Source organism: Tachyglossus aculeatus, chromosome X4 (genome assembly GCF_015852505.1).
Source record: "Tachyglossus aculeatus isolate mTacAcu1 chromosome X4, mTacAcu1.pri, whole genome shotgun sequence".
NCBI classification, from domain to species: Eukaryota; Metazoa; Chordata; class Mammalia; order Monotremata; family Tachyglossidae; genus Tachyglossus; species Tachyglossus aculeatus.
Window position 1 is genome coordinate 45753728 of NC_052098.1, and position 24392 is coordinate 45778119.

At 45.4% G+C, this 24392-nt stretch overlaps 1 protein-coding gene across 2 annotated transcripts in view; it reads right to left on the bottom strand.

The window, feature by feature from the left end:
- AP3S1 (adaptor related protein complex 3 subunit sigma 1) overlaps positions 1-24392 on the bottom strand; it is a 65929-nt gene that overhangs the window by 28069 nt on the left and 13468 nt on the right. For both annotated transcript variants that reach the window (XM_038769441.1, XM_038769442.1), the window contains exons 2-4: positions 20059-20150; positions 14768-14879; positions 3861-3932 (exon numbers count right to left, since the gene is read on the bottom strand). In XM_038769441.1, the coding sequence (XP_038625369.1) occupies positions 3861-3932; positions 14768-14879; positions 20059-20150 (276 nt within the window). The remainder of the gene's footprint in view (positions 1-3860; positions 3933-14767; positions 14880-20058; positions 20151-24392) is intronic.

Genomic DNA, 24392 nt, shown 5'->3' on the forward strand with positions numbered 1-24392 from the left:
CTGTCGCTCCAAAGAGCAGAAATTTCTTTCCGTTTGTCCTCACGCGGAAGCTACTCCATCCCTCCGATCATCTCGATACGTCTTTTCTGGGCCTTCACCAGTTCCATTATGCCTTTTTCTGAAGAGGCAGTGACCAGAACCGCATGCAGCATTCTAGGTGGGAATTTACCACCTAGACGCAAAACTATGCCTTTTTGCCTTCGCTTTCCAAACCCTTTTGCTATCCCAAATTTTACTGGCCTCTTTGGCTGCTGCTGCCCAATCAACCAATTAATCAAGCAATAGTATTTACTGATCGCTTACTGTGTGCAGAGCACTGTATTAAGCACTTGGGTGTCCACTGGATCCCTGATCGACATTGACTCTCTGAGATCTCTTTCTAAACTGGGACTGACAACTCTGAGTCCACTTTCATGGACTTTTCTTTGGTCACATCATCTTGCATTTGCTCATAATGAAATTTATCTTCCACTTTTCGGTCCACTGACTGTACTTTGAGAACTTTCTGAAATCTATCCCATCTGTATCTTCTAGAAGAGCTCGATGTCACCTGTAAACTTGGAGATTCAACTGCACTCTCCTTCTTACAAATCTTTTCTGAAAATGTTACACAGAACCAGTTCCAACAGGTATTTCAAAAGGACCCCGCTATTTAAATTTCTCCATCCTGCATAATGGCCACTTATTCCCCCATCCTTGATTTTCTTTCTTCGAAAACACTCTTTCCAATTCCATTATCACTGTTTTGATTTTTTAACTGCAGAAAGGCTTTTGGAAAAATCGAAATATGGATTTGTGTACTGGTCATGAATGACAAATGTGGAGAGAAATTCATAATTCATGAATTAGCATTCACATCATCATATACTCCACGAAGCCTACATTAAAAGAAAATGAGATGTGTGATTATTATCAATAATTCTATTATGAATAATTCTCTCTGAAAATCCACTTAAGAGATCATGAATAAATCCATGTATTTGAACCTTCTAGTACTGACAGGTGCTTAAATATTTGCCGACGGGCTGGGAAATGGCATCGTCTGATGCATTTAAAGCTTTCAAAAAGATGAGCTAAAAATGAGTCCCTCCCAGCGAGTGGAAAGAGGGTGGGCCTAGAGTCAGGAGAAACAGGTTCTAGTCCCAGCTCTGCACACTTGGACAAGTCACAACCTCCTCAGCTGTAAAATGGGGATGCACTTTCTACTTTTCCAACTTCTTAGGCTGTAATAATAATAATGGCATTTGTTAAGTACTTACTATGTGCCAAGCACTGTTCTAAGCGCTGCGGGGGGATACAAGGTGATCAGGTTGGCCCACGTGGGGCTCACAGTCTTAATCCCCATTTTACAGATGAGTTAACTGAGGCCCAGAGAAGTTAAGTGACTTGCCCAAAGCCACACAGCTGACAAGTGGCGGAGCCGAGATTAGAACCCATGACCTCTGGCTCCCAAGCCCGGGCACCTTCCACTGAGCCACTCTGCTTCTCTAAGGGACAGGGGATGGGTCTGTTCTGATTGGATCTACTCCGGCACTTAGCATCTAGTACAGGCTTAATATTAAGTGACCATAATTCCGAGGAAAGCATTTCAAAATGTAACAGGTGGAAGGTCAGAGTTAAAATGCGCAAACATCACCCACACTCTCACTGCGACATTACTGTTTATACAGCAGGCAACCACTTCCCACATTCGGTGATGACATTAAGCAATGCGGGCTACTTATTACTTACCCAATCAAAGCACCAGTGGAAGATATCACTTCACTGTGACCAATCAATTAGGACGAAACAGCATCTTGGACCACATTTAACTACCGCACTGATGATTCATATGAAAATTAACTCTGCTACGGGGCAGTAAATGCACTTCGCAACTCTATTTCCACATAGCTAATTCAACCGAGACTTCCCGTGTCGATGACGGTTCATTCTGTTTACAGGAAATCACTGGTTCTCTTGCCAGTAGCTTAACGTACCAAGAGGGGAGGTCGAGAAGGGTGCCCACCACACTGTTCATCCAAACATCCCGTTGCCAACGTCAGAGAGAAGGAAAACTGAGCCGACTGGATGACTGCTCTGACTTAATAATGGCACCGCTATTAGGTTGCTACATTAAAATTTGAGTTTGCCTTTATGTTCCAAATTCATTCATTCAATCGTATTTTTTGAGCGCTTACTGTGTGCAGAGCACTGTACTAAGTGCTTGGGAAGTACAAGTTGGCAACATATAGGGACGGTCCCTACCCAACAGCGGGCTCACAGTCTAGAAGGGGGAGACAGACAACAAAATAAAACATATTCACAAAATAAAATAAATAGAATAAATATGTACAAGTAAAATAGAGTAATAAATACGTACAAACATATACAGGTGCTGTGGGGAGGGGAAGGAGGTAAAGCTCTCAGTAGGGCTTTGAAGGGAGGAAGAGAGCTAGCTTGGCGGATGGGCAGAGGGAGGGCATTCCAGGCCAGGGGGATGATGTGGGCCTGGGGTCGATGGCGGGACAGGCGAGAACGAGGTACGGTGAGGAGATTAGTGGCAGAGGAGCGGAGGGTGCAGGCTGGGCTGGAGAAGGAGAGACGGGAGGTGAGGTAGGAGGGGGCGAGGTGATGGACAGCCTTGAAGCCCAGGGTGAGGAGTTTCTGCCTCATGCGCAGATTGATTGGTAGCCATTGGAGATTTTTGAGGAGGGGAGTAACATGCCCAGAGCGTTTCTGCACAAAGACGATCTGGGCAGCGGCGTGAAGTATGGATTGAAGTGGGGAGAGACAGGAGGATGGGAGATCGGAGAGGAGGCTGATGCAGTAATCCAGTCGGGATAGGATGAGAGATTGAACCAGCAGGGTAGCGGTTTGGATGGAGAGGAAAGGGTGGATCTTGGCGATGTTGCGGAGGTGAGACCGGCAGGTTTTGGTGATGGATTGGATGGGAGGGGTGAACGAGAGAGCGGAGTCGAGGATGACACCAAGGTTGCGGGCTTGTGAGACGGGAAGGATGGTAGTGCCGTCAACAGTGATGGGAAAGTCAGGGAGAGGGCAGGGTTTGGGAGGGAAGATAAGGAGTTCAGTCTTGGACTCATCTGGACTGTCCAAATGACAGGACACTGCCTAAAACTTTCAAAACGTGTATGTAAAAGTATGTACATGCACGAGTAAATGCATGTACATTAAGGACCCACTCTTGTGTTCAGTGATCCTGAGGGTCCTACGATGCTCGCTGGGGAGGTGGGGAGGAGAAAGACAGCTTCGTCTGCCCTGTCTCTATTCCCTCAAAGCAGGCCCATGCTCCCTGCATGGCAGCTTTTAACATTTAATCTGATCAGCCATTTTCAGATGATTTTAATCTGATCAGCCATGTCGCTATACCCTCTACTCTTTTGTGCACTTTAAAAGAGGTACAAGACAGTGATTATCCAGGTCTGATGAGATGATTTATAGTCATTACCCCAGTGACGTTCCCGCCGTAATCTGGGGACGACGTTCAGAAGATCATCGATCCCTGGAATCTGGAGGGGTCTGAGAAGGGAGGAGAGAGGACAGAAGAGAGGGGGGAGGGCGGGGAAAAAAGGGGTGGGAAGGAGAGGGAATACATTCTTTCACATCCCCCAGCTTCACAAACGCACTGGTGTACGTACTAGCTTCCCCTGGCTCCCCCTGCATAGGGGCAGACTTGGTTTCGCTGTTTCTCATCCCTACTTCCGCACTCTTTAAAAGCTTTCCGTATAATGTGCTGATGGGCAGTGAGTATATTCCATTATCCACAAGGGTGGGATTAACCACCACACTGGCAAATCCAGAACCAAATGTTTCCCTTCAAATAGAAAATTTGGCTCAACCGATATTACAGAAATTCACAGTACCTTGTCGACATGGAAAATTAAATCCAGCTCACAGACATTTTCAAAACATTTGTCTAATGTTTCCACGAATACCTGCGGAAAAAGAAAAAAAAGTAGAATTCAAGGGTTTAAGAGCAATTAAAACGTTAAACCTGGTATACAATGAGAGACTCTGAAAACAACAGAAATGAGAAAAAGCCTATAGAGTTTCCAAACATCTGTTGCCAATGTCGCTATTAGAAGTCTGCTCTGCTGGCAGTTTCTTAGAGATAAAGAACATTAAATATTGAAATCAATCATTTTAGTCATTGAGCAGCCCTCTTACTAAGAAACAGACAATCCTAACGGGAAGCAGCACATTCTAACAGACCTCTTCCAAATGCTAAAGAGAAACATTTCAGCTCTCTGAAGAAAAGTACAGTTAATTTATACCCTACTTTTCTGACTAATACAAGAAATTATGTTTCCATCATTAGTCAGGCTCAAAGAATATTTAGTGACTACTACACAAGAAACTAGAAGTGACTCTTTCTACAAGGGGATTGTGTTTGAAGGTTGGACAACTAAGGTAGGGAACTTTCTTATATGGGAAAAAAAAAAAGAGGAAAAGCTTTCCCTCCTGGTCATATTTTGTTCAGCGCTTTACTATGTGTCATGCACTGTACTAATTGCACGATAATCAAGCTGGGCCCAATCCCCGCCGCTCATCAGAGGAGCAGCAGGTACCGAGTCCCCATTTTACAGACGAAACCGACACAGAGAAGTTAAGTGACTGGCCCAAGTCACACAGTAGGCAGGTGGCAGAGCCAGGATTAGAACCCAAGTCCTCTGGCTCTCACACCTATTCTCTTTCTACTTGGCCACACAGTTTTCCCTCTTCCTACTTTCCCTATTTTCCTACCTTGTTCATTTTATTTCCTGTACGGTAGAAGGGATCAGCCTGGAGGAGAAGAGAGGCAGAAGTGGACATAGATAGGTAACCAACTAACTTTGCAGAGAACTCACCATGTTTGTTGGGAGCATATCATAGCTATTTCTTAGTAATAATAATAATAATAAAAATAATGGCACTTGTTAAGCGCTTACTATGTGCAAAGCACTGTTCTAAGCGCTGGGGGGGGATACAAGGTGATCAGGTTGTCCCACGGGGGGCTCACAGTCTTCATCCCCATTTTACAGATGAGGGAACCATGGCTCCGAGAAGTTAAGTGACTTGCCCAAGGTCACACAGCAGACATGTGGCAGAGCCAGGATTCGAACCCATGACCTCTGACTCCGAAGCCTGGGCTCTTTCCACTGAGCCACGCTGCTTCTCAGCTAGGCCCCAAATAGAGTTTTATTTCTCACATTCCTCTAAGTGCTTATCTGTCCTCTGTCACTTCCCAAAGGATGCTGCCTCCAAAGAGCTTTTCTCACAAGCCAAAAGGAAAGAATTTTGCTCCACTCGCAATCACCCACACTTCCGGGATATACAGAGGGGATACAAGCGAATCGAGGTCAATTTCCTCACGAGTACATCCAGTTGTCACCCAAGGACAAGGACTCAGTGACAGTTTTGTGCCATTATACAGAGTCCAAATGAGAATCACCTGCCTCTCTATTTCCCAACAGCAAGGGGAAGGAGCTGGAGCTCGGGGGGCCTTACCGGCACAGCCCCTTCCTCTTCTTGCCAGGGGCGAGTCAACATTGGGCATCATCATCATCATCAATCGTATTTATTGAGCGCTTACTGTGTGCAGAGCACTGTACTAAGCGCTTGGGAAGTCCAAGTTGGCAACATATAGAGACGGTCCCTACCCAACAGTGGGCTCACAGTCTAGAAGGCCGCTCCAGTTGCTCCTGGCTCACGGTCCCCGCCCCCGTCACCCCCACGCCCATATCCTCACCATCACAGTTATCCCGGCAGCAAGCCTCTAACCACAATACCTTTGTCAAATCTGGGCTAAAACCAGTTTTGGCCGTGCAGGAGGGACAGAACGCGCATTGGCTCGAGAGTAGGAAGGTGTGACGGCTAGCCGGGGGGACCCCAGACCCAAAAAAGGCTTCAGCCGGCCCTCTCTCGTCCCCATTTCCTGCCCCTCTAATGCTGCTAGCACTGTCTACGGGAGTCCCGCGAGCAGTAGAGCGGTGTGACTGGATTTGAGTGTAAGTGTGCCCTTAATTGAGCCTGCATAGCCACATTATTACACTCGAGATTCAGTGCTAAACCCTGGGACCAGTAGACCCCAGGGGATCAATGCTTACGGTCGGGTTGCACTGTCATTCATTCGATCGTATTTATCGAGCGCTTACTGTGCACGGAGCACTGTACTGAACGCTTGTCCCTCTCCCGGACTATTAGGTTTTCTCCAACTTTTTGGATCTGATGCTTCAGAGATCACATAGCTTCCGGCTTTATTGTTCCCAAGCTTTCACCAGAGCTGCCCTTCTCCTAGGCCAAATTCAAACTTCTCATTCTAACCTATAATGACGTTACATTTTTATATCTTCTGGTTCCCACTTCTTTGGTTCTCCTGCATCTGTCAAACTTGGTTCTGACGGCTTCCTTTTCTATTCCCTCCTTCTTAATGGAATCAAAGTCCTAGAACGCAAAGGGAATTCAAGAGGTCATCTGCTCACACCCCTTACCTCAGGCAGGTCTGCACTTCCGTCCTCTACAATAATAATAATAATAATGGTATTTGTTAAGCGCTTACTATGTGCAAAGCACTGTTCTAAGCGCTGGGAGTTGTTGGTCCTATTTACAAAGGTAACCAAGGACAGTGATTCCAGAACCTTCTGTGAGAACTTTATAAATCAAGAAGTTTTCCCTGGTGTCTAACTCTGTCACTATTTAAACCCATTTCCTTTCGATAAATCCCCTCTGGAGACGGAGAACAACGGATCGGCCCCTTCCTCATAACTCTTCAGACTTATCTGCATTCTCTCTACAAACTACTCAGCAAGACACCTCTGGAAAATATTCGTCAACTCGTACATTAATAATCCCATATTAAAAAGAAACAGGAATCAGAAATCCCTATGCCCTTTCCCATTTCTGAAGAATTTCGGTGGCCCTGAAAAAGTCAGTTATTTATCCCAACTTTTTCTGTGTGCTTGAATGAACTCTAGAGAAGAGGCACAGCTTAGTGAGTCAGGGGGTCAGAGGGTCATGGGTTCTAATCCCAGCTCCGCCACTTCTCTGCTGTGTGACCTTAGGCAAGTCACTTCACCTCTCTGTGCCTCAGTTCCCTCATCTGTAAAATGGGGATTGAGACTGTGAGCCCCATAAGGGACAGGGACTGAGTCCAACCCCATTTGCTTGTATCCACCCCAGTACTTAGTACAGTGCCTGGCACATAGTAAACGCTTAACAGAGACCATTAAAAAAAAAAACTCTAGCAGATTCTCCTGTAAGAGAAGTATCCATTAATAACATTCACCTACATTATTATCAATAATGACTACATATACCGATGGTCCCCTGGGCATTGGTAATGCAGCATTACATGAATTCCCATAGTGCACCCTAAAATTGCTCTCCTGGAGGCCCAAGAGGAACTCCACATCCACCCATCGATTATTATTGTTGTTGTTATTATTAATAATTCACTCAATACATAAAGGTAAATGTCATCTCTCTACAATCTGAAAAACATGGTTCCCTCTTCCAAAGTTAAAGACACACTCACCACCTCCCTGTAACAACAGTACTGTAATCAGTGGCTGTGCTTAATCCGACCACCTCTCTGACTTTCCCGTCACTGTAGACGGCACTACCATCCTTCCCATCTCACAAGCCCGCAACCTCGGTGTCATCCTCAACTCCGCTCTCTCGTTCACCCCTCGCATCCAATCCGTCACCAAACCCTGCCGGTCTCACCTCCGCAACATCGCCGAGATCCGCCCTTTCCTCTCCGTCCAAACCGCTACCTTGCCGGCTCAATCTCTCATCCTATCCCGACTGGATTACTGCATCAGCCTCCTCTCTGATCTCCCATCCTCGTGTCTCTCCCCGCTTCAGCCTATCCTTCACTCTGCTGCCCGGATTATCTTTATACAGAAACGCTCTGGGCATGTTACTCCCCTCCTCAAAAATCTCCAGTGGCTGCCTGTCAACTTCATCTGTAAAATGGGGATTAAGACTGTGAGCCCCCCGTGGGACAACCTGATTGCCTTGTACCTCCACTAGCACTTAGAACAGTGCTTTGTACATAGTAAGCGCTTAATAAATGCCATTAAAAAAAACAAAAACTGCAAATCAAGCAAAAACTCCTCACTCTCGACTTGAAGGCTGTCCATCACCTCGCCCCCTCCTACCTCACCTGCCTTCTCTCCTTCTCCAGCCCAGCCCGCACCCTCCACTCCTCTGCCGCTAACCTCCTCACCGTGCCTCGTTCTCGCCTGTCCCGCCGTCGACCCCCGGCCGACGTCCTTCCCCTGACCTGGAATGCTCTCCCTCCACACATCCGCCAAGCTAGCTCTCCTCCTCCCTTCAAAGCCCTACTGAGAGCTCACCTCTTCCAGGAGGCCTTCTCAGACTGAGCCCCCTTTTTCCTCTCCTCCTCCCCATCCCCCCCACCCTACCTCCTTTCCCCCCCGCACCACTTGTATATATTTATACAGATTTATTACTCTATTTATTTTACTTGTACATATTTACTATTCTATTTATTTTGTTAATGATGTGCATATAGCTATAATTCTATTTGTTCTGATGATTTTGACACCTGTCTACATGTTTTGTTTTGTTGTCTGTCTCCTCCTTCTAGACTGCGAGCCCGTTGTTGGGTCGGGACTGTCTCTATATGTAGCCGACGTACTTCCCAAGTGCTTAGTACAGTGCTCTGCACACAGTAAGCGTTCAATAAATACGAATGAATGAATGAATATTAATGAGTTGACAGGTTCTCAGTTTCAAGTGCCTCCTTCCCCTTAGCAAACCCAGGGCAACTTTTTTTTTACTCAACTGTTCCTGTTTTTCATGCCTATTTTCATTTCAGAAAAAAGGAACAACAAGCACTTGGAAAAATCATTCTGTGGAGTCAGGAGGGTAAAATGTTTGACAGATTTCTTCCAACCTTGCTGTTGAAGCTTCTATGTGTGAAAATGAGCCACCATTAAGGTTTGGTGCCCCGCTTGGTAAAATAGATGGGGGAAGCGAAACCAGAAAAGTATCTTCAGAAAGCTATTAACACTAAAATTAAACATTTTAAAATGATCTATTTAAAATACAATCAGCATAACAAACAGCAAGTCGTCGACTTCCCCTTCTAGACCGGAGTCCGCTGGTGGGCAGGGACCGTCTCTAGATGTTGCCAACTTGTAATAATAATGATGGCATTTATTAAGCACTTACTATGTGCAAAGCACTGTTCTAAGCGCTGGGGAGGTTACAAGGCCATCAGGTTGTCCCCATTTAATCCCCATTTTACAGATGAGGTAACTGAGGCACAGGGAAGTTAAGTGACGTGCCCAAAGTCACACAGCTGACAATTGGCAGAGCCGGGATTTGAACCCATGACCTCTGACTCCAAAGCCCGGGCTCTTTCCACTGAGCCACGCTGCTTCTCTAACTTGTAGTTCCCAAGCGCTTAGTAGAGTGCTCTGCACGGAGTAAGTGCTCAAGAAATACGATTGAATGAATGAATGAATGACGAATTGCAAAACATTTTAAAATTCAAGAGGCAAAACGCTAAGAGGTGATAAACCTCGGAAACCCGGCGAGCATCCTTCTACTGATTTCTTCAGACATCGGCGGCACTTGACACCACATTAGAAACTGCAGAGACAAGAGTTCTGCAGCTCAGAGTGGTTAATGTTACTGCAGGTGAAACAATCCAATCAATCGTATTTATTGAGCGCTTACTGTGTGCAGAGCACTGGACTAAGCGCTTGGGAAGTACAAGTTGGCAACATCTAGAGACGGTCCCTACCCAACAGTGGGCTCCATCAGAGACACAGAAAGAAGGTGAAGGCCTTTGCAGCGTCAAGGGCCCTGACAGCACGTTTGCCGCTTTTCAGAAAGTCTGACTCAAACCGAAAATGAGAAGGAAGCAGGGAAGTTTGGAAAGATAAAATAAATATAGGAAATAAATAAAATTAGATGGCGAGTTTCTAGCACCCCCTAGTGGTTTACTTTTGATCTCTCCTGGGCTCACTGCATCTGGACAAAATACTCAGACACATTCCCCGTCCCCTCATGGGGCTCATGATAAAAAATAAATAATGATGGCATTTATTCAGCGCTTACTATGTGCAAAGCACTGTTCTAAGTGCTGATAACCCCGCTGCCCTCACTTTAAGGCATTAGGAAATTCAGACAGGAATCATGCGTAAGAAGAACGGTGCTTTAATTACTCGGTCCAAACGAAAGCACGGTTGGAGCCACCGGGGGACCGGAGGGACATTATTATTAATAATAACAATAATAATAATAATAACGGTGCTTATTAAGCGCTTACTATGTGCAAAGCCCTGTTCTGAGCTTTAGGAAAAACCAGATTCCCTATGGCTGGCCAATCTGGAGGGTGGTGAAGCCAATAGGGTAGGCGGTGTGGAAAGTTAAAACCAGAGAATTAGCTATAAAAGTGTCCGTTGGTACCGTGGTAGCTCGCCTGTCTTTATCAGCATTTCTGGAGCGAGAGGATGCGAGCCTCATCAAGGAGCAGGGGAGGAAAAGGAGAAACATGGGACACATTTCCATTATGATAGATCTGTAGGATAAAGTGGTCCTCCCCTTGATCAACTTTACCTTATGTGCCTTCATAATAGTTCACATTCATTCATTCATTCAATCATCATCATCATCATCAATCGTATTTATTGAGCACTTACTGTGTGCAGAGCACTGTACTAAGCGCTTGGGAGCCCACTGTTGGGTAGGGACTGTCTCTATATGTTGCCAACTTGTACTTCCCAAGTGCTTAGTACAGTGCTCTGCACACAGTAAGCGCTCAATAAATATGATTGATTGATTGATTGATTGGGAAGTACAACTTGGCAACATATAGAGACGGTTCCTACCCAACGGCGGTTCTACATCTTAGGCCTCTACCAAGAGTCTAAAACATTCTGCATAAATTGGCTCATCGCTCTTCCTAACATCTCAGTGGAGTTGGTTGGAGGCTCCAGGTAATCTCCATAATTTATTGGAGGAGGAAATTGTGGTCCACCCAGCAAGCCATCATAGGAAATCACAAGCAAAAGTGAATTTTCCCCCAAATTAAGCCGGTGCTCAGTACACAAGAACCTTCTGGATTCTTGGACCAAATGCTGAACGACGCGTACTGACTGGAAATTCTGTTAGGCAAGGTGCGATTTCCTGAACCCAGAGGAGGAAGCATTCAGATTAAGTGTAAAATAATATATTTGGGGAAGTGGATGTTACCCAGTCATTTCCGAATTCTGTATTGAAAGAAATACTAAATGTGGATTTTTCTGTTCTTACCACTGATCATCTTGGGCTGGCAAATGAATTGAGGACAAACGAATGCTTATAAATAGCCCAGTGACCTGAAATTAATATTTAATGTGCTGCTTTCCTCACCTTGTAAATATTTTAGCATTGCCAATTAAGAGATGCCTCAACAGGCATAGCTCTCTAAAAGTTATCAGCTGTAAAATGATTATTCATTGTTGATGGCATTCAGCAACTTGGACAAAGCTTAGGTGACTAAAAAAAAGAATAGCCTGTTTTCCAAGTCAAAGGCAAATTTGAGGCAAACCCAAGCGCTTCGTACAGTGCTTTGCACACAGTAAGCGCTCAAATACGACTGAATGAATAAGTGAAAAGAGTAGGTGAGTTGCGAATTTCTGTAACAGATATCGACACAAAATCTACTGGAAATGTGGGAGGATTTATTGTTACTGACAGAGTCCTCTACCAGAAAGTAACTGGCAGGAGATTATTTAGTCAGTCCCAGATGAATGTACGGATGCACACCACCAAAGCACTATAACTGGGCAGTTCAGGAGCTGTCTTTCCGTATTAAACGCACGCTCCCGGGATACTATTTAACACTCCCATAGGTTCACTTTGCGCATGAAGAAATTCACTCAAACCTTTTATTCTTACTAAATTTACTGAATATAAGCTGTCAGTTAACACGGAGGAACTGTTTAAATTGTCTCCCAACGTTTCCCTTATTTTGTAGTGTGAAATGGGTCTCAAGGCGCCTTTACAATCCCTTAGAAAGGATGGAGAAAGTTGATCTGTCTGTGAATAAACGAAGGCTGATATGAAGTGTGAAGTATCCTGGTATTTTTTTTTTAAAAGGATATTGTTAAACGCCTACTCTGTGTCAGCCACTATTCTAAGCGCTAAGGTAGGTACAAGTTAATTAGGTCAGACACGGTCCCTGGTCCACGCGGCTTCAGTAGGAGGGAGAGGGGGCACCCCGATTTTATAGCGGAGGAAACTGAGGGACAGAGAAGTGAAGTGACTTGCCCGACGTCACACAGCAGACAAGTGGCCGAGCCGGGAGTAGAACCCAGGTCCTTCCGATCCCGGGCCGTGGTCTCTGCACTAGGCCATGCTGTTTTGGGCGTCTCCTACACTACAGCAGACGCTTTCAGCTGGGGGTTCGTCATGAGGGAGCGTGGCCCTGAAAAAGCTCTATCATCATCATCAATCGTATTTATTGAGTGCTTACTGTGTGCAGAGCACTGTACTAAGCGCTTGGGAAGTACACATTGGCAACATATAGAGACAGTCCCTACCCAACAGTGGGCTCACAGTCTAAAAGGGGGAGACAGAGAACAAAACCAAACATACTAACAAAATAAAATAAATAGAACAGATATGTACCAGTAAAATAAATAAATAAATAAATATGTACAAACATATATACATATATACAGGATCTTTCTGGACTTCCAAACAGGGCTGGAAAGTTTCTTTTAATGCTTGCCTCCCCGATTAGACTGTAACCTCCTAAGGGCAGGGATCACCTCTACCAACTCTACTGTAGCATATTCTCCCAAGGGTTTTGTACAGTGCTCTGCACACAGCAGAGGAGCAGCATGGCGTAATGCATAGAGCGCGGGCCTGGGGATCAGAAGGTCGTGGGTTCTAATCCCGGCTCCGCCGCTCGTCTGCTGTTTGACCCTGGGCAAGTCACGCCACTTCTCTGTGCCTCGGTTCCCTCGTCTTTAAAATGGGGATTGAGCCTGTGAGCCCCACGTTGGGCAAGGGACTGTGTACCCCCCACCTGATTTGCTTGTATCCAGCCAGCACTTAGTACCGTGCCTGGCACATAGTAAGCGCTTACCCAATACCAGAATTATTATTAGTAGAAGTGCTAAGCGCTTAGTACAGTGCTCTGCACACAGTAAGTGCTCAATAAATACGACTGAATGATTGAAGCAGCAGCTGGAGCAGGTGAAATGAGTCCTTGCTCCTGCTACTGGCGTTGACTGCCTGGAATCTGGGTCTCCATTCAGCTGTATTTATTGAGCGCTTACGGTGTGCAGAGCACTGTACTAAGCGCTTGGAAAGTACAAATCGGCAACAAATAAGAGACAATCCCTACCCAACAACGGGGTCTGCAAGGTGCACAGCAAACGGCGGCCCCACAGCCCACGGAACACAGGATGGCAGTGACAGGCGCTGTTGCTCTTCTCCCCTGCTCAATCCATCCATCAGTGGTATTTATCATCATCATCAATCGTATTTATTGAGCGCTTACTGTGTGCAGAGCACTGTACTAGGCGCTTGGGAAGTACAAGTTGGCAACATATAGAGACAGTCCCTACCCAACAGTGGGCTCACAGTCTAAAAGAGTGGGCTCACAGTCATTGAGTGCTTACTGCGTGCAGAGCACTGCTCGGAGAGAATTCAATATAATGGAGTTTGGGGGGGTTCTTTTCATGGTATTTGTTAAGTACGTACTACTACTAATAATAATAATGATGGCATTTATTAAGCGCTTACTGTGTGCAAAGCACTGTTCTAAGCGCTGGGGAGGTTACAAGGTGATCAGGTCGTCCCACGGGTGCCAGGCACTGTACTAAGTACTGGGGTAGAGTCATTCATTCATTCAATTCATTCAGCCGTATTGATTGAGCGCTTACTGTGTGCAGAGCACTGCACTAAGCGCTTGGGAAAGTACGACACAACAATAAACGGTGACATTCCCTGCCCACAACCAGCTCTCGGATACAAGCTACTCAGATATGAGCTAATCAGTTGGACACGGTCCATGTCCCACAAGGGGCTCACTGACTTAATCCCCATTTTACAGATGAGATGACTGAGGCACAGAGAAGTGGAGTCACTTGCCCAAGGCCACACAATAGACAAGTGAGCTAGATTTAAACCCAGCTCCTTCTGGCTCCAGGCCTGCTCTACTCACTAGGCCACACTGCTTCTCAGCGTGATAGACCTTAATGTAAATAAATAAATGACGGATACGCACATAAGTGCTGTGGGGCCGAAGGAGGGGTGTATAAAGGGAGCAAATCCAACTGCAAGGGCGACGCGGAATATGCTCCAGTGAATATTCCTCTGTGGGTGTTTAGAAAGGTGGGTAGAATACTTCAAAGTGGAACTCTGAGGTCCCAGAGAACCAATTTCTTAAAAAAAAAAAAAAAAGATTTGACATCACCTGCTTTAGTAATCATTCAATCAGTGGTATTTATTGAGCGCTCACCATATGCGGGGCACCGTACTTAGCGCCTGAGAGAGCACAATACAACAGTTAGAGGATGAGTTCCCTGCTCACAACGAGATTATGGTCTAGAGGGGGAGGACAGGCATTAATATAAATAAGTAATCTATAATAAATAATTTAAAGATATGCACATAAATGCTCCAAAATACTACATCAATCCTTACTCTATTCCTAATGAAAATACTTGCTTTTCAATATATTTTTGAACAAAAAGATGCATTTGTAGGAAAACCCTAAAAGGCGCTACTTAAGAAAAGGACATTATTAGAAACTTACCTGTATTAGGTCTAAAATGCCCAGTTCGCTTTCTGAAGAATCCACACAGAAGACAAAATACAATGTGGCATAATGTCTGTAAATCAGTTTGTTGTCAGATCCCCCTATTAACCTGAATAACAAGAGGAAAAAAAAAAAACAGGCTGTCATATTGCCAACAACATAAAACATATTCTTTAGCTTGAGCAACTTCTAAGTATGTTTTAGTACGTGGTTCAAACGAACCACCATCGATAGCTTATGCCTAAGCCGTTCATTTCGTAATTGTATTCCACTTAAGAAAAGTGTTAGTAAGTGAAGTTGGTACTTAATCAATTTTTTTGGTTTTACTAGAGAAAAATATTTTTAGATCACAGTGGTGATACACAGGCAACCTTTTGAGTTGGGCAGCTTAGAAGAAATATTACCCAAAAAAGAGGAGAAATAGTGAGCAATACTGAAGATAGGCAAGGTCTGCCATTGCATCTACTCCAACTCAACTAAAATGATTTTTGAGGTTATAAATGTTTTGAACTGGAAATAAAAGGTCACTGAACTATTCTACTATTCAGAGACCCTAAGTGTAATCATAATTATTAAATTATGGTACGATGCTATTTAGTACGGAGATTTAATCATATTAATTGAGGAAGCAAGCCCTCTAGTCAAAGAAGCACTTTCTGCCAATTTCGCATTCAGAAAAGAAGCCCCCTACAATTTCGCTTAAGTGATTAAAAAGGCTCAGGCTATTTTTTCTAGTAGCGCACCCAAAGTGACCCCTAATCTTTTGCAGTTAAAATGTCAATCAACAATACTGAAAATAACTGCTGCACGAGATTTAAAGCCTTCCCAAAAGAGAAGTGTAACAAGCAACAAGCTCTTTAAAGATGCTCAAAACTCACAGTCACACAATAAGAATGCTACAGTAGTATACCAGCAATTTAACCTGAAAAGCAATCAAATAAGTTGCACGGTTAGGAACAAATATATTCTCATATGTTGTTTAGTACCATTTGCATTGACTAGATTTTAGAAACTATAAACTCCTACGTCTCTCCTGAAACTTCATTATAAACTGGGTTTCGGGGGTACCTCTTCCCTCTCCAGTTCTCCGTTGAAAGGAGCCCCCCCGGGCCCTCCCCTTGGAAGCAGCGTGGCTTAGTGGAAAGACCCTGGGCTTGGGAGTCAGAAGACGTGGGTTCGAACCCCGGCTCCGCCACCGGTCCGCTGTGTGACCTTGGGCAGGCCACTTAACTTCTCTGGGCCTCCGTTACCTCATCGGTAAAATGGGGATTCAGACCGTGAGCCCCACTTGGGACAACCTGATTATTCTGTATCTACCCCAGCGCTTAGAAGAGTGCTGGGCACATAGTAAGCGTTTAACAAATACCATTATTATTATTATTCTCTTTGGGAGGCAACGAGGAGGGGACAAGAGGACGCCTGGACGGGCAGGGTGGTTTCCTGGGCTTCTCCGAGAACTCATCTACTGCCGTCTCCCAGGAACAGGGTTGGACATTGGCACCACCAAATCAATCGACTGCATCTACTGAGGACTGCAGAGCACTGTACTAAGCGCTTGGTAGAGGACAGTACGACAGAGTTAGCAGACACGTTCCTTGCCCGCAGCGAGCTTACAGTCTAGAAGGGGGAGACAGACCTTAATATCAAATAAATATATTTACATAACATTGATTTATTCCCACCAAACCAGAGGAAACTCAGAAAGGATGAAGAAGCTTGAGGGGGCTGGCCACAAACCAAGGCACCTCCCGGCACTCCCACCCTTCGCCTGACCTTAAGGTCCCCCTCTAAACTGCAAGCTTGTTGTGGGCAGGGGACACGTCTGCCAACTCTGTTATACTGGACTCTCCCCCAAGCGCTTAGTACAGCGCTCTGCACACAGGAAGTGCTCAATAAATGCGGCTGATTGACCGATTGGTCCGCGGGGGCACCGGAAGAGAAGCAGCGTGGCTTAGTGGAAAGAGCAAGGGCTTGGGAGTCAGAGGACGTGGGTTCTAATCCTGGCTCCGCCACTTGTCCGCTGGGTGACCTTGGGCAAGCCGTTTCACTTCTCTGTGCCTCAGTTGCCTCATCTGGAAAATGGGGATTCAGACCGTGAGCCCCGCGTGGGACAACCTGTCTACACGTTTTATTGTCTGTCTCCCCCTTCTAGACCGTGAGCTCGTTGTTGGGTAGGGACCGTCTCTCTGTGTTGCCGACTTGTACTTCCCAAGCGCTCAGTACAGTGCTCTGCACACAGTAAGTGCTCAATAAATACAAATGAATGAATGAACAAATGCCATAATAATAATGAAAAATAAGAGACAGTTCCGAGCGGTATGGCTCCCTGAAGCTCTCGTCACGCCGTTTCCTATTTACTTGCCAATACCCAGTGGACACTCAGGGACCGGCTATGTGGGAGACGGCAGGAAGCTCACTGACCTACCTGCACAGTTGGCAGGGGAGTGTGCTGGGGGCGGGTGCTTCAGGGACGCCACCCTCCCCCCCACACAATCTTTTCTAGGGGACGTGGATCCCTGAGATACAGCAACATCTGCCACAAGATGCGCAGCGGGAAAACCACCTTGCAGAATTCACTAAATCAAATCAGCGTTTAGACCGCAACTTGGAAAATAAGAGATAGTTTCACGAAAACAATAAAATTAGATGGGAAGGCAGCAGTAGTGGTAACAGCACCAACATCATACACATAAGCACAACCACTTCTTCCATCACCACCTCGTCTTCTACCCAGATGGATGTGCACTGTCAAAAGACCGCTGCCTCGATTCCCTTACAATGTTCTACCTAAAACACGGAATGAAAACAGATGCTATGGAAGACAAGAGTGTAATCTCTATTGCTAAAACTTCTTTTCTCCTTTGCTCTTCCCAATCCACTTCCTCCCCCTTTGAAGTGGCTGGACCATAAAGCCTGAAGGCTTCCTAGAGTAGAACGATAAAGCGGGATCTGCTTTAGGCACCAGCGTCGCCAGTGGGGTTTGAGGAGTTGTGTTTGATGGGAAACTGAAAAGATCAACGTTTTATCATAGGCTTGGAAGCAATGCTAGCTCCAAATCCTCTTTATGAGTTTTGTAATGGAATGTAATTACAATACATACCGTAAACGGTCTAATCTGCGCATCTAAACTCCCTAAACATCCAAAATCTACAGCTGAGCCAAGATATTACTATAATTCGTATTCCGGTATCCCGGGCCAGGCCATCCGGCTTTATAGATCACGCGTGTTTCAAGGTACGTCGCTACAAATATATACCATTTAGAACCCGCTGTTAAGGTCATGGTATGTTCCAATCATAAATCTCAGGCCCATAGTTGCAAATCCACAGAAATCCCTAACTGACATATGAGCCCAGCAACTGCAGAATTGTGATCTTCTACTGTATCTGGAACCAGAAGCAAAGGGGGTCTCTGAATTCAGATCATGCTTTCAAGTTCAAACAGAATCTAGGATTGAGGTGTCGAAGATACGGAGGGTTATAAGCGGAGGGTGGGATACCTGGAGTCGGAATAAGTGCAGTGAGAAGCTGATCTCAGAGATCTCCAGATGTCTGAGCTCACCGCTGTTCCAGAGCGGAAATGATAATTCTGCTGTGTCCCCGGGTGTCCCACTGTTCCACCCTGGTCTGGTCACCTCAGTAGTTTCTACGTGTTTCCAGGGAGGAAAAAAGCTTATCCAAAATCCTTGAACCTGAAGCTGCAACTTGGATTTCCAATCACCCGGATTGTCTGCCGTGTGAGCTTGGGCACTTAACTTCTCTGTGCTTCAGTTACCTCATCTGTAAAATGGGGAATAAGACTGAGCCCCATGAGGGACATGGACTGTGTCCAACCTGATTACCTTGGAACTACCCCGGGGCTTAGTACATGCCTGGCACAGAGTAAGCACTTTAATACCATTAAAAAAAACCCAAAAAACTAAAAACAAAACCTTCTCCCACCTCTTAAGGGAGACAAAATGCAGCCTCAGTGTAGTTTCTGGAAGGTGTGACTGTGTGCAATAGGAACAGGAAAAAGCAGCAGCAATCGTGGAGACGGTGGCCTTGCTGGGTAGGGACCGTCTCTATATGTTGCCAATCTGTACTTCCCAAGCGCTTAGTACAGTGCTCTGCACACAGTAAGCGCTCAACAAATACGACAATGAATGAATGAATGATGACTAATGAAATAATCGCGACATTTTACACGCTAACTACAAATTATCTGCACCTACCTGAACACTCAGGAGAGCTTCCTTATTACTAAATTTGTTGATCAAGTCATAGATCACATAGTGTCTGACCTTGCCTGGGACAAAAGAAATGTCTGTTTTAAAAAAAAAAAAAAGGAGTGCAGAATCTACGCTTCCTCGTGTCGCAGATGTTTCCAGTTTTTTCTTCATCTGAATAGCAGAGGACTTCCTTGGGCTTCTTGCTCAACATCCGCACGGTCGAGCAGTTAGCAAGTTCCAGCCGAAACCCGCTAGATACTAAGGTGTTTGGGGTTTTGGGGGGGGTTGTTTTGTCCTGCTTAGCCTGGGAACCTGTCTAGGGGACACCTGCTTTCTAAAGGGTCAGAGGGGAGGCATGGCCTAGTGGAAAGAGCACTGCCCTCGGAGTCGGCGGACCTGGGTTCCAGTCCTGGCCGCCAGCTGAGAGACCTTGGGCAAGTCACTTTGCTTCTCTGTTACCTCGTCTGTAAAACGGAGATTCAACACTTGTCCTCCCTCCGACTTGGACTGGGAGCACCACTGTGGGACAGGAACTGGGCCCAGCCTGATTAACTAGTATCTACCCCAGCGCTTAGAACGGTGCTCGTCACAGACGTAAAGTGCTCTTCAAATATAATCTCGATACAGAGCCCTTCACCCTTTTTGGAAAGAATTCGCAGTTTAGGATTTGGGGTCTCTACAACTCCAGGAGAGCAGGAGAAACCGTCGAGAAAGCCATGTTCTGTTAAATACAGCTCTCACTGTAATCTTGTTTCATGTCTGCCTCATACTTACCTTGACCGATCTCTCCCAATCCCCACTGCAGTTCGGTGACAGGACTGGGGAAAGCTGGAAATATATTCGGACAAATGTTCCCTTCCCTTCCATAAAACTAGTAGGAAGGCTGCTAATTGATCAAGATTACTTTCACCTGTCACTTGGCAAAATCTGCAACAAACGATACCCGCATAGGATAAGACTGTACAAGTAATCCCAATACTTATGATGCGTTAAAACAGGGTGCAAGTTCCTGCTGGAAGCAAACTCAATTGCTATTCAAAAATCACTAAAAAAAATTGCTATTAAATATTTTACTTACAGGCCTCCTTCTAGAAAATTACAAACATTTTCATCTCGTTTGGATACCAAGTGGAAAGTTTCTCGAATGATTTGTTGCTGTGTATCTTCACTCTGAAGAAGAACAGTTAACACATTTAATAGCGGCCGTTTTGATTAGAGCAAACGTGAACAGGTAGCATTATCAAGGCAAACACTCTGTTGAAAAAACATTTATTTAGAAATGCTTTTCAGTGGTGCTGAAAAGCATTACCACCTATCTCAACAAAAAATACCTGGCAGAACTTTGAATAGCTACATATTGATTGTGAAACAACAGACCTTGGAAAGGCAAGTCGATGCTTATTTTTTTTTCTTAAAAATCAATCGACACAATGGTCACTGATTTGTTTTCTAGTCAATTAAGCCACCCATCCCAACCCTTTCCACCCTCTCTCCACAACCAGGTATTTTTCAGCAGTCATATTTGCTTTCGTCCCTAAATGTACATACATCTGAATTTTTATCTTTTTTTTGACAATCATTTTTTCTAATGTGTCAAAATGACTGCATAATTATGGTATTTATTAAATGCTTACCTTAGGCCAAGCGTAAGAAACAGCGTGGCCTAACGGAAAGAGCACAGGCTGGGTGACCTTGGGCATGTCGCTTCGCTTCTCTGTGCCTCAATTACCTCATCTGTGAAATGGGGATTAAGACTGTGAGTCCCGTGTGGGACAGGGACTGTGTCCAACCTATCTTGTATCTACCCCAGTGCTTAGTACAGTGCCTGGCCCATAGAAAGTGCTTAACAAATACCATTAAGAATAAGAAGGAAAAGCACTGAAGATAATCAGATTGTATAACAGACACTGCCTCACGTGGGGTTCACAGTCTAAGAGGGAGGGGGAGGCAGGTTTTATTATCTGTATTTTACAGAGGGGGAAACAGGCTCAGAGAGGTTAAGTAACTTGCTTATGGTCACACCGCAGGCCAGTGGCAGAGCTGGGGCTAGAACCCAAGTCTCCTGACTCTCCATCCCACGCTCTAACTCCAAATTTTGTTATTCTGGATTTCCAAAGTGTTACCCACTCCACCCAATTTAGTGTCACCGGCAAACTTGACAAATATGCTCTCAATTCCTCGATCCGATGACTAATAGAGATACCGAGCACTAATCCCTTCACGGCACCACCCGCTACGACCCCAAACTGACACTGATGCATTGAAAATATTTCCCTACTGAATGAGAATGCGCTGTATGGCCAAATCTAAAGCCTTACTTGCATCTAGGTGGATTATATCCACTACTTGCCTCCTTGTCATCATAGCCAGGTGCCCTAGTACGGAAGAAAATGTAACCCATCTGGCATGATTTGCTCTTCACAGAGCGGTGTCGGTTGCTTCACAGCATCTTATGCTCACTTTGGTGGTTGCAAATTAATTGCTTGATATTTGTTCTGCTATTTTCCCAAGGACGGATGTTAAATTGAACCAACCGTAATTACCAAGATCATCCTTTGCCCCTTTTAAAAACAAACAGCACACCATTTGTCCCTTTCAAATGTACAGGAACGTTCCCTGTCCTCCAAGAGTTTACCAAAGTAGGGACAAGTGGCTTGATCATCCACGGCACTGACTGAGCCCCCGTGTCCAGAGGCGTTGGAGAGAGGGACAATTAATTATGAACTGTAGCCCCCTGCCCTTGAAGAGCTCACAAACAAACGGGGGAGGACAAGGAGATATACAGACAAAAATATTGTACTTGAAAGTGGATACGTGATGAAGAACAAATAAGTAGACCCCCGCCTTCTCTCCTTCGCTCCCACATGCTCCTTCATTCATCCTCCCTCCCAGCCCCACAGCACATACGTCTAAGATCCGTAATTTCTTTATTTGTATTCATGTTCGCCTCCGCCTCTAGACCGTGAGCGCGTCGTGGGCAGGAGTGTGTCTGTTATACTGTGCTCTCTCAAGCGATCGGTGCTGTGCACACAGTAAGCGCTCAATAAATACGGCGGAAAAGGCAGGGGAAGGGGAGAGGCGGGATGAAAACAAATCGGGAATTGCCTTCTGTAGGAGGTGGTCTTTACAAAGGGATTGGAAGGGGCAAAGGATAGGGTTGGACCAGATGATGAACTGGATTGAAGCAGGCAGAAAGCTGTTGAGAGGTTTGCTCGGGAGAAATACAGAGCATAAGGTGGTAACAATAATAATAATAGTAATAATAACGGCATCTATTAAGCGCTTACTATGTGCAAAGCACTGTTCTAAGCGCTGGGGAGCATACAAGATTATCAGGTTGTCCCACTGTGGGGATCACAGTCTTCATCCCCATTTTACAGATGAGCTGAGGCACAGAGAAGTCAAGTGACGTGCCCATGGACACACAGCTGACAAGCGGTGGAGCCGAGATTAGAACCCATGACCTCTGACTCCCAAGCCCAGGCTCTTCCCACTGAGCCAGGCTCCATATTTATTTTACTTGTACATATTTACTATTCTATTTATTTTGTTCAGCGCTTAGAACAGTGCTCTGCATAGTAAGTGCTTAATAAATGCCATTATTATTATTATTATTAATGATGTGCATCTAGCTCTGCTTCTATTTATTCTGATGACTTGACGCCTGTCCACATGTTTTGTTTTGTTGTCCGTCTCCCCCTTCTAGACTGTGAGCCCGTTGTTGGGTAGGGACCGTCTCCATAGGTTGCCAACTTGTACTTCCCAAGCGCTTAGTACAGTGCTCTGCACACAGTAAGCGCTCAATAAATGACTGAATGACTACTGAAGGCTCACCTCCTCCAGGAGGCCTTCCCAGACTAAGCCCCCCTTTTCCTCTGCTCCCCCCCATCCGCCCCAACTCGCTCCCTTTGCTCTACCCCCCTCGCCCCCCACAGCACTTGTGTATATATGTATGTATTTATAATTCTATTTTTTTAATGATATGTATCTATCTATAATTCAGTTTATATTGATACTACTGATGCCTAATTACTTGTTTTGATGCCCGTCTCCCCCCTTCTGAGCCCGATGTGGGCCGCGATTGCCTCTGTTTGTTGCTGAATTGTACTTTCCAAGCACTTAATACAGTGCTCTGCACACAGTAAGCGCTCAAGAAATACGACTGAATGAACGAATAATAATGATAGTAATGATGGTATTTGTTAAGCGCTCACTATGTGCCGAGCACTGTTCTAGGCGCTGGGGTAGATACAAGGTAAGGAGGTTGTCCCACGTGGGGCTCACAGTCATCATCCCCATTTTCCAGATGAGGGAACTGAGGCACAGAGAAGTGAAGTGGCTTGCCCAAGGCCACACAGCGGATAAGTGGCCGAGCCGGGATTAGCACCCACGTCCTCTGACCCCCAAGCCCGGGCTCTTTCCACTGAGCCACGCGGCTCTGAAGAGCAGACTCAGAAGCTCCCGCTTCGGGAAGTCGAAACCGGGGTTGCTCGGCTGCGTGACCCCACGTGGAGCCCAAATTGGCCATCCTGCATTTACGGCGACCCAAGGAACGTGTGGGATTAGTGATGCCAACGAGCAGAAGTAATAATAGTATTTATTATATAATAAATAATAGCTATATTATATAAATAAATATAATAAATAATATTATATAATAAATAATAGCCTTCCCAGACTGAGCCCCTTCCTTCCTCCCCCGCCGTCCCCTTCTCCATCCCCCCCATCTTACCTCCTTCCCTTCCCCACAGCACCTGTATATATGTTTGTACATATTTATTACTCTATTTATTTTACTTGTACATATCAATTCTATTTATTTTATTTTGTTAGTATGTTTGGTTTTGTTCTCTGTCTCCCCCTTTCAGACTGTGAGCCCACTGTTGGGTAGGGACTGTCTCTATGTGTTGCCAACTTGTCCTTCCCAAGCGCTTAGTCCAGTGCTCTGCACACAGTAAGCGCTCAATAAATACGATTGATTGATTGATTACCGAACATTCACTGGGTCCCAAAACAGAGAAGAGACACACACACCCCTGCCCACACGGAGCTTACACTCCAACGGAGAATGCAGATGGAAAAATCTTTACAAAGGGAGGACTCGAAAGTAACAATGTACAGAGTGGCCTACTCAGGCCACTCTTCAGGAGAAGCAGCGTGGCTCAGTGGAAAGGGCCCGGGCTTTGGAGTCAGAGGTCACGGGTTCAAATTCCGGCTCTGCCAACTGTGTGACTTTGGGCAGGTCACTTAATTTCTCTGGGCCTCAGTTACCTCATCTGTAAAATGGGGATTAAAACTGTGAGCCCCCCGTGGGACAACCTGATCACCCTGTAACCTCCCCAGCGCTTAGAACAGCGCTTTGCACATAGTAAGCGCTTAACAAATACCATTATTATTATTATTACTAGATAG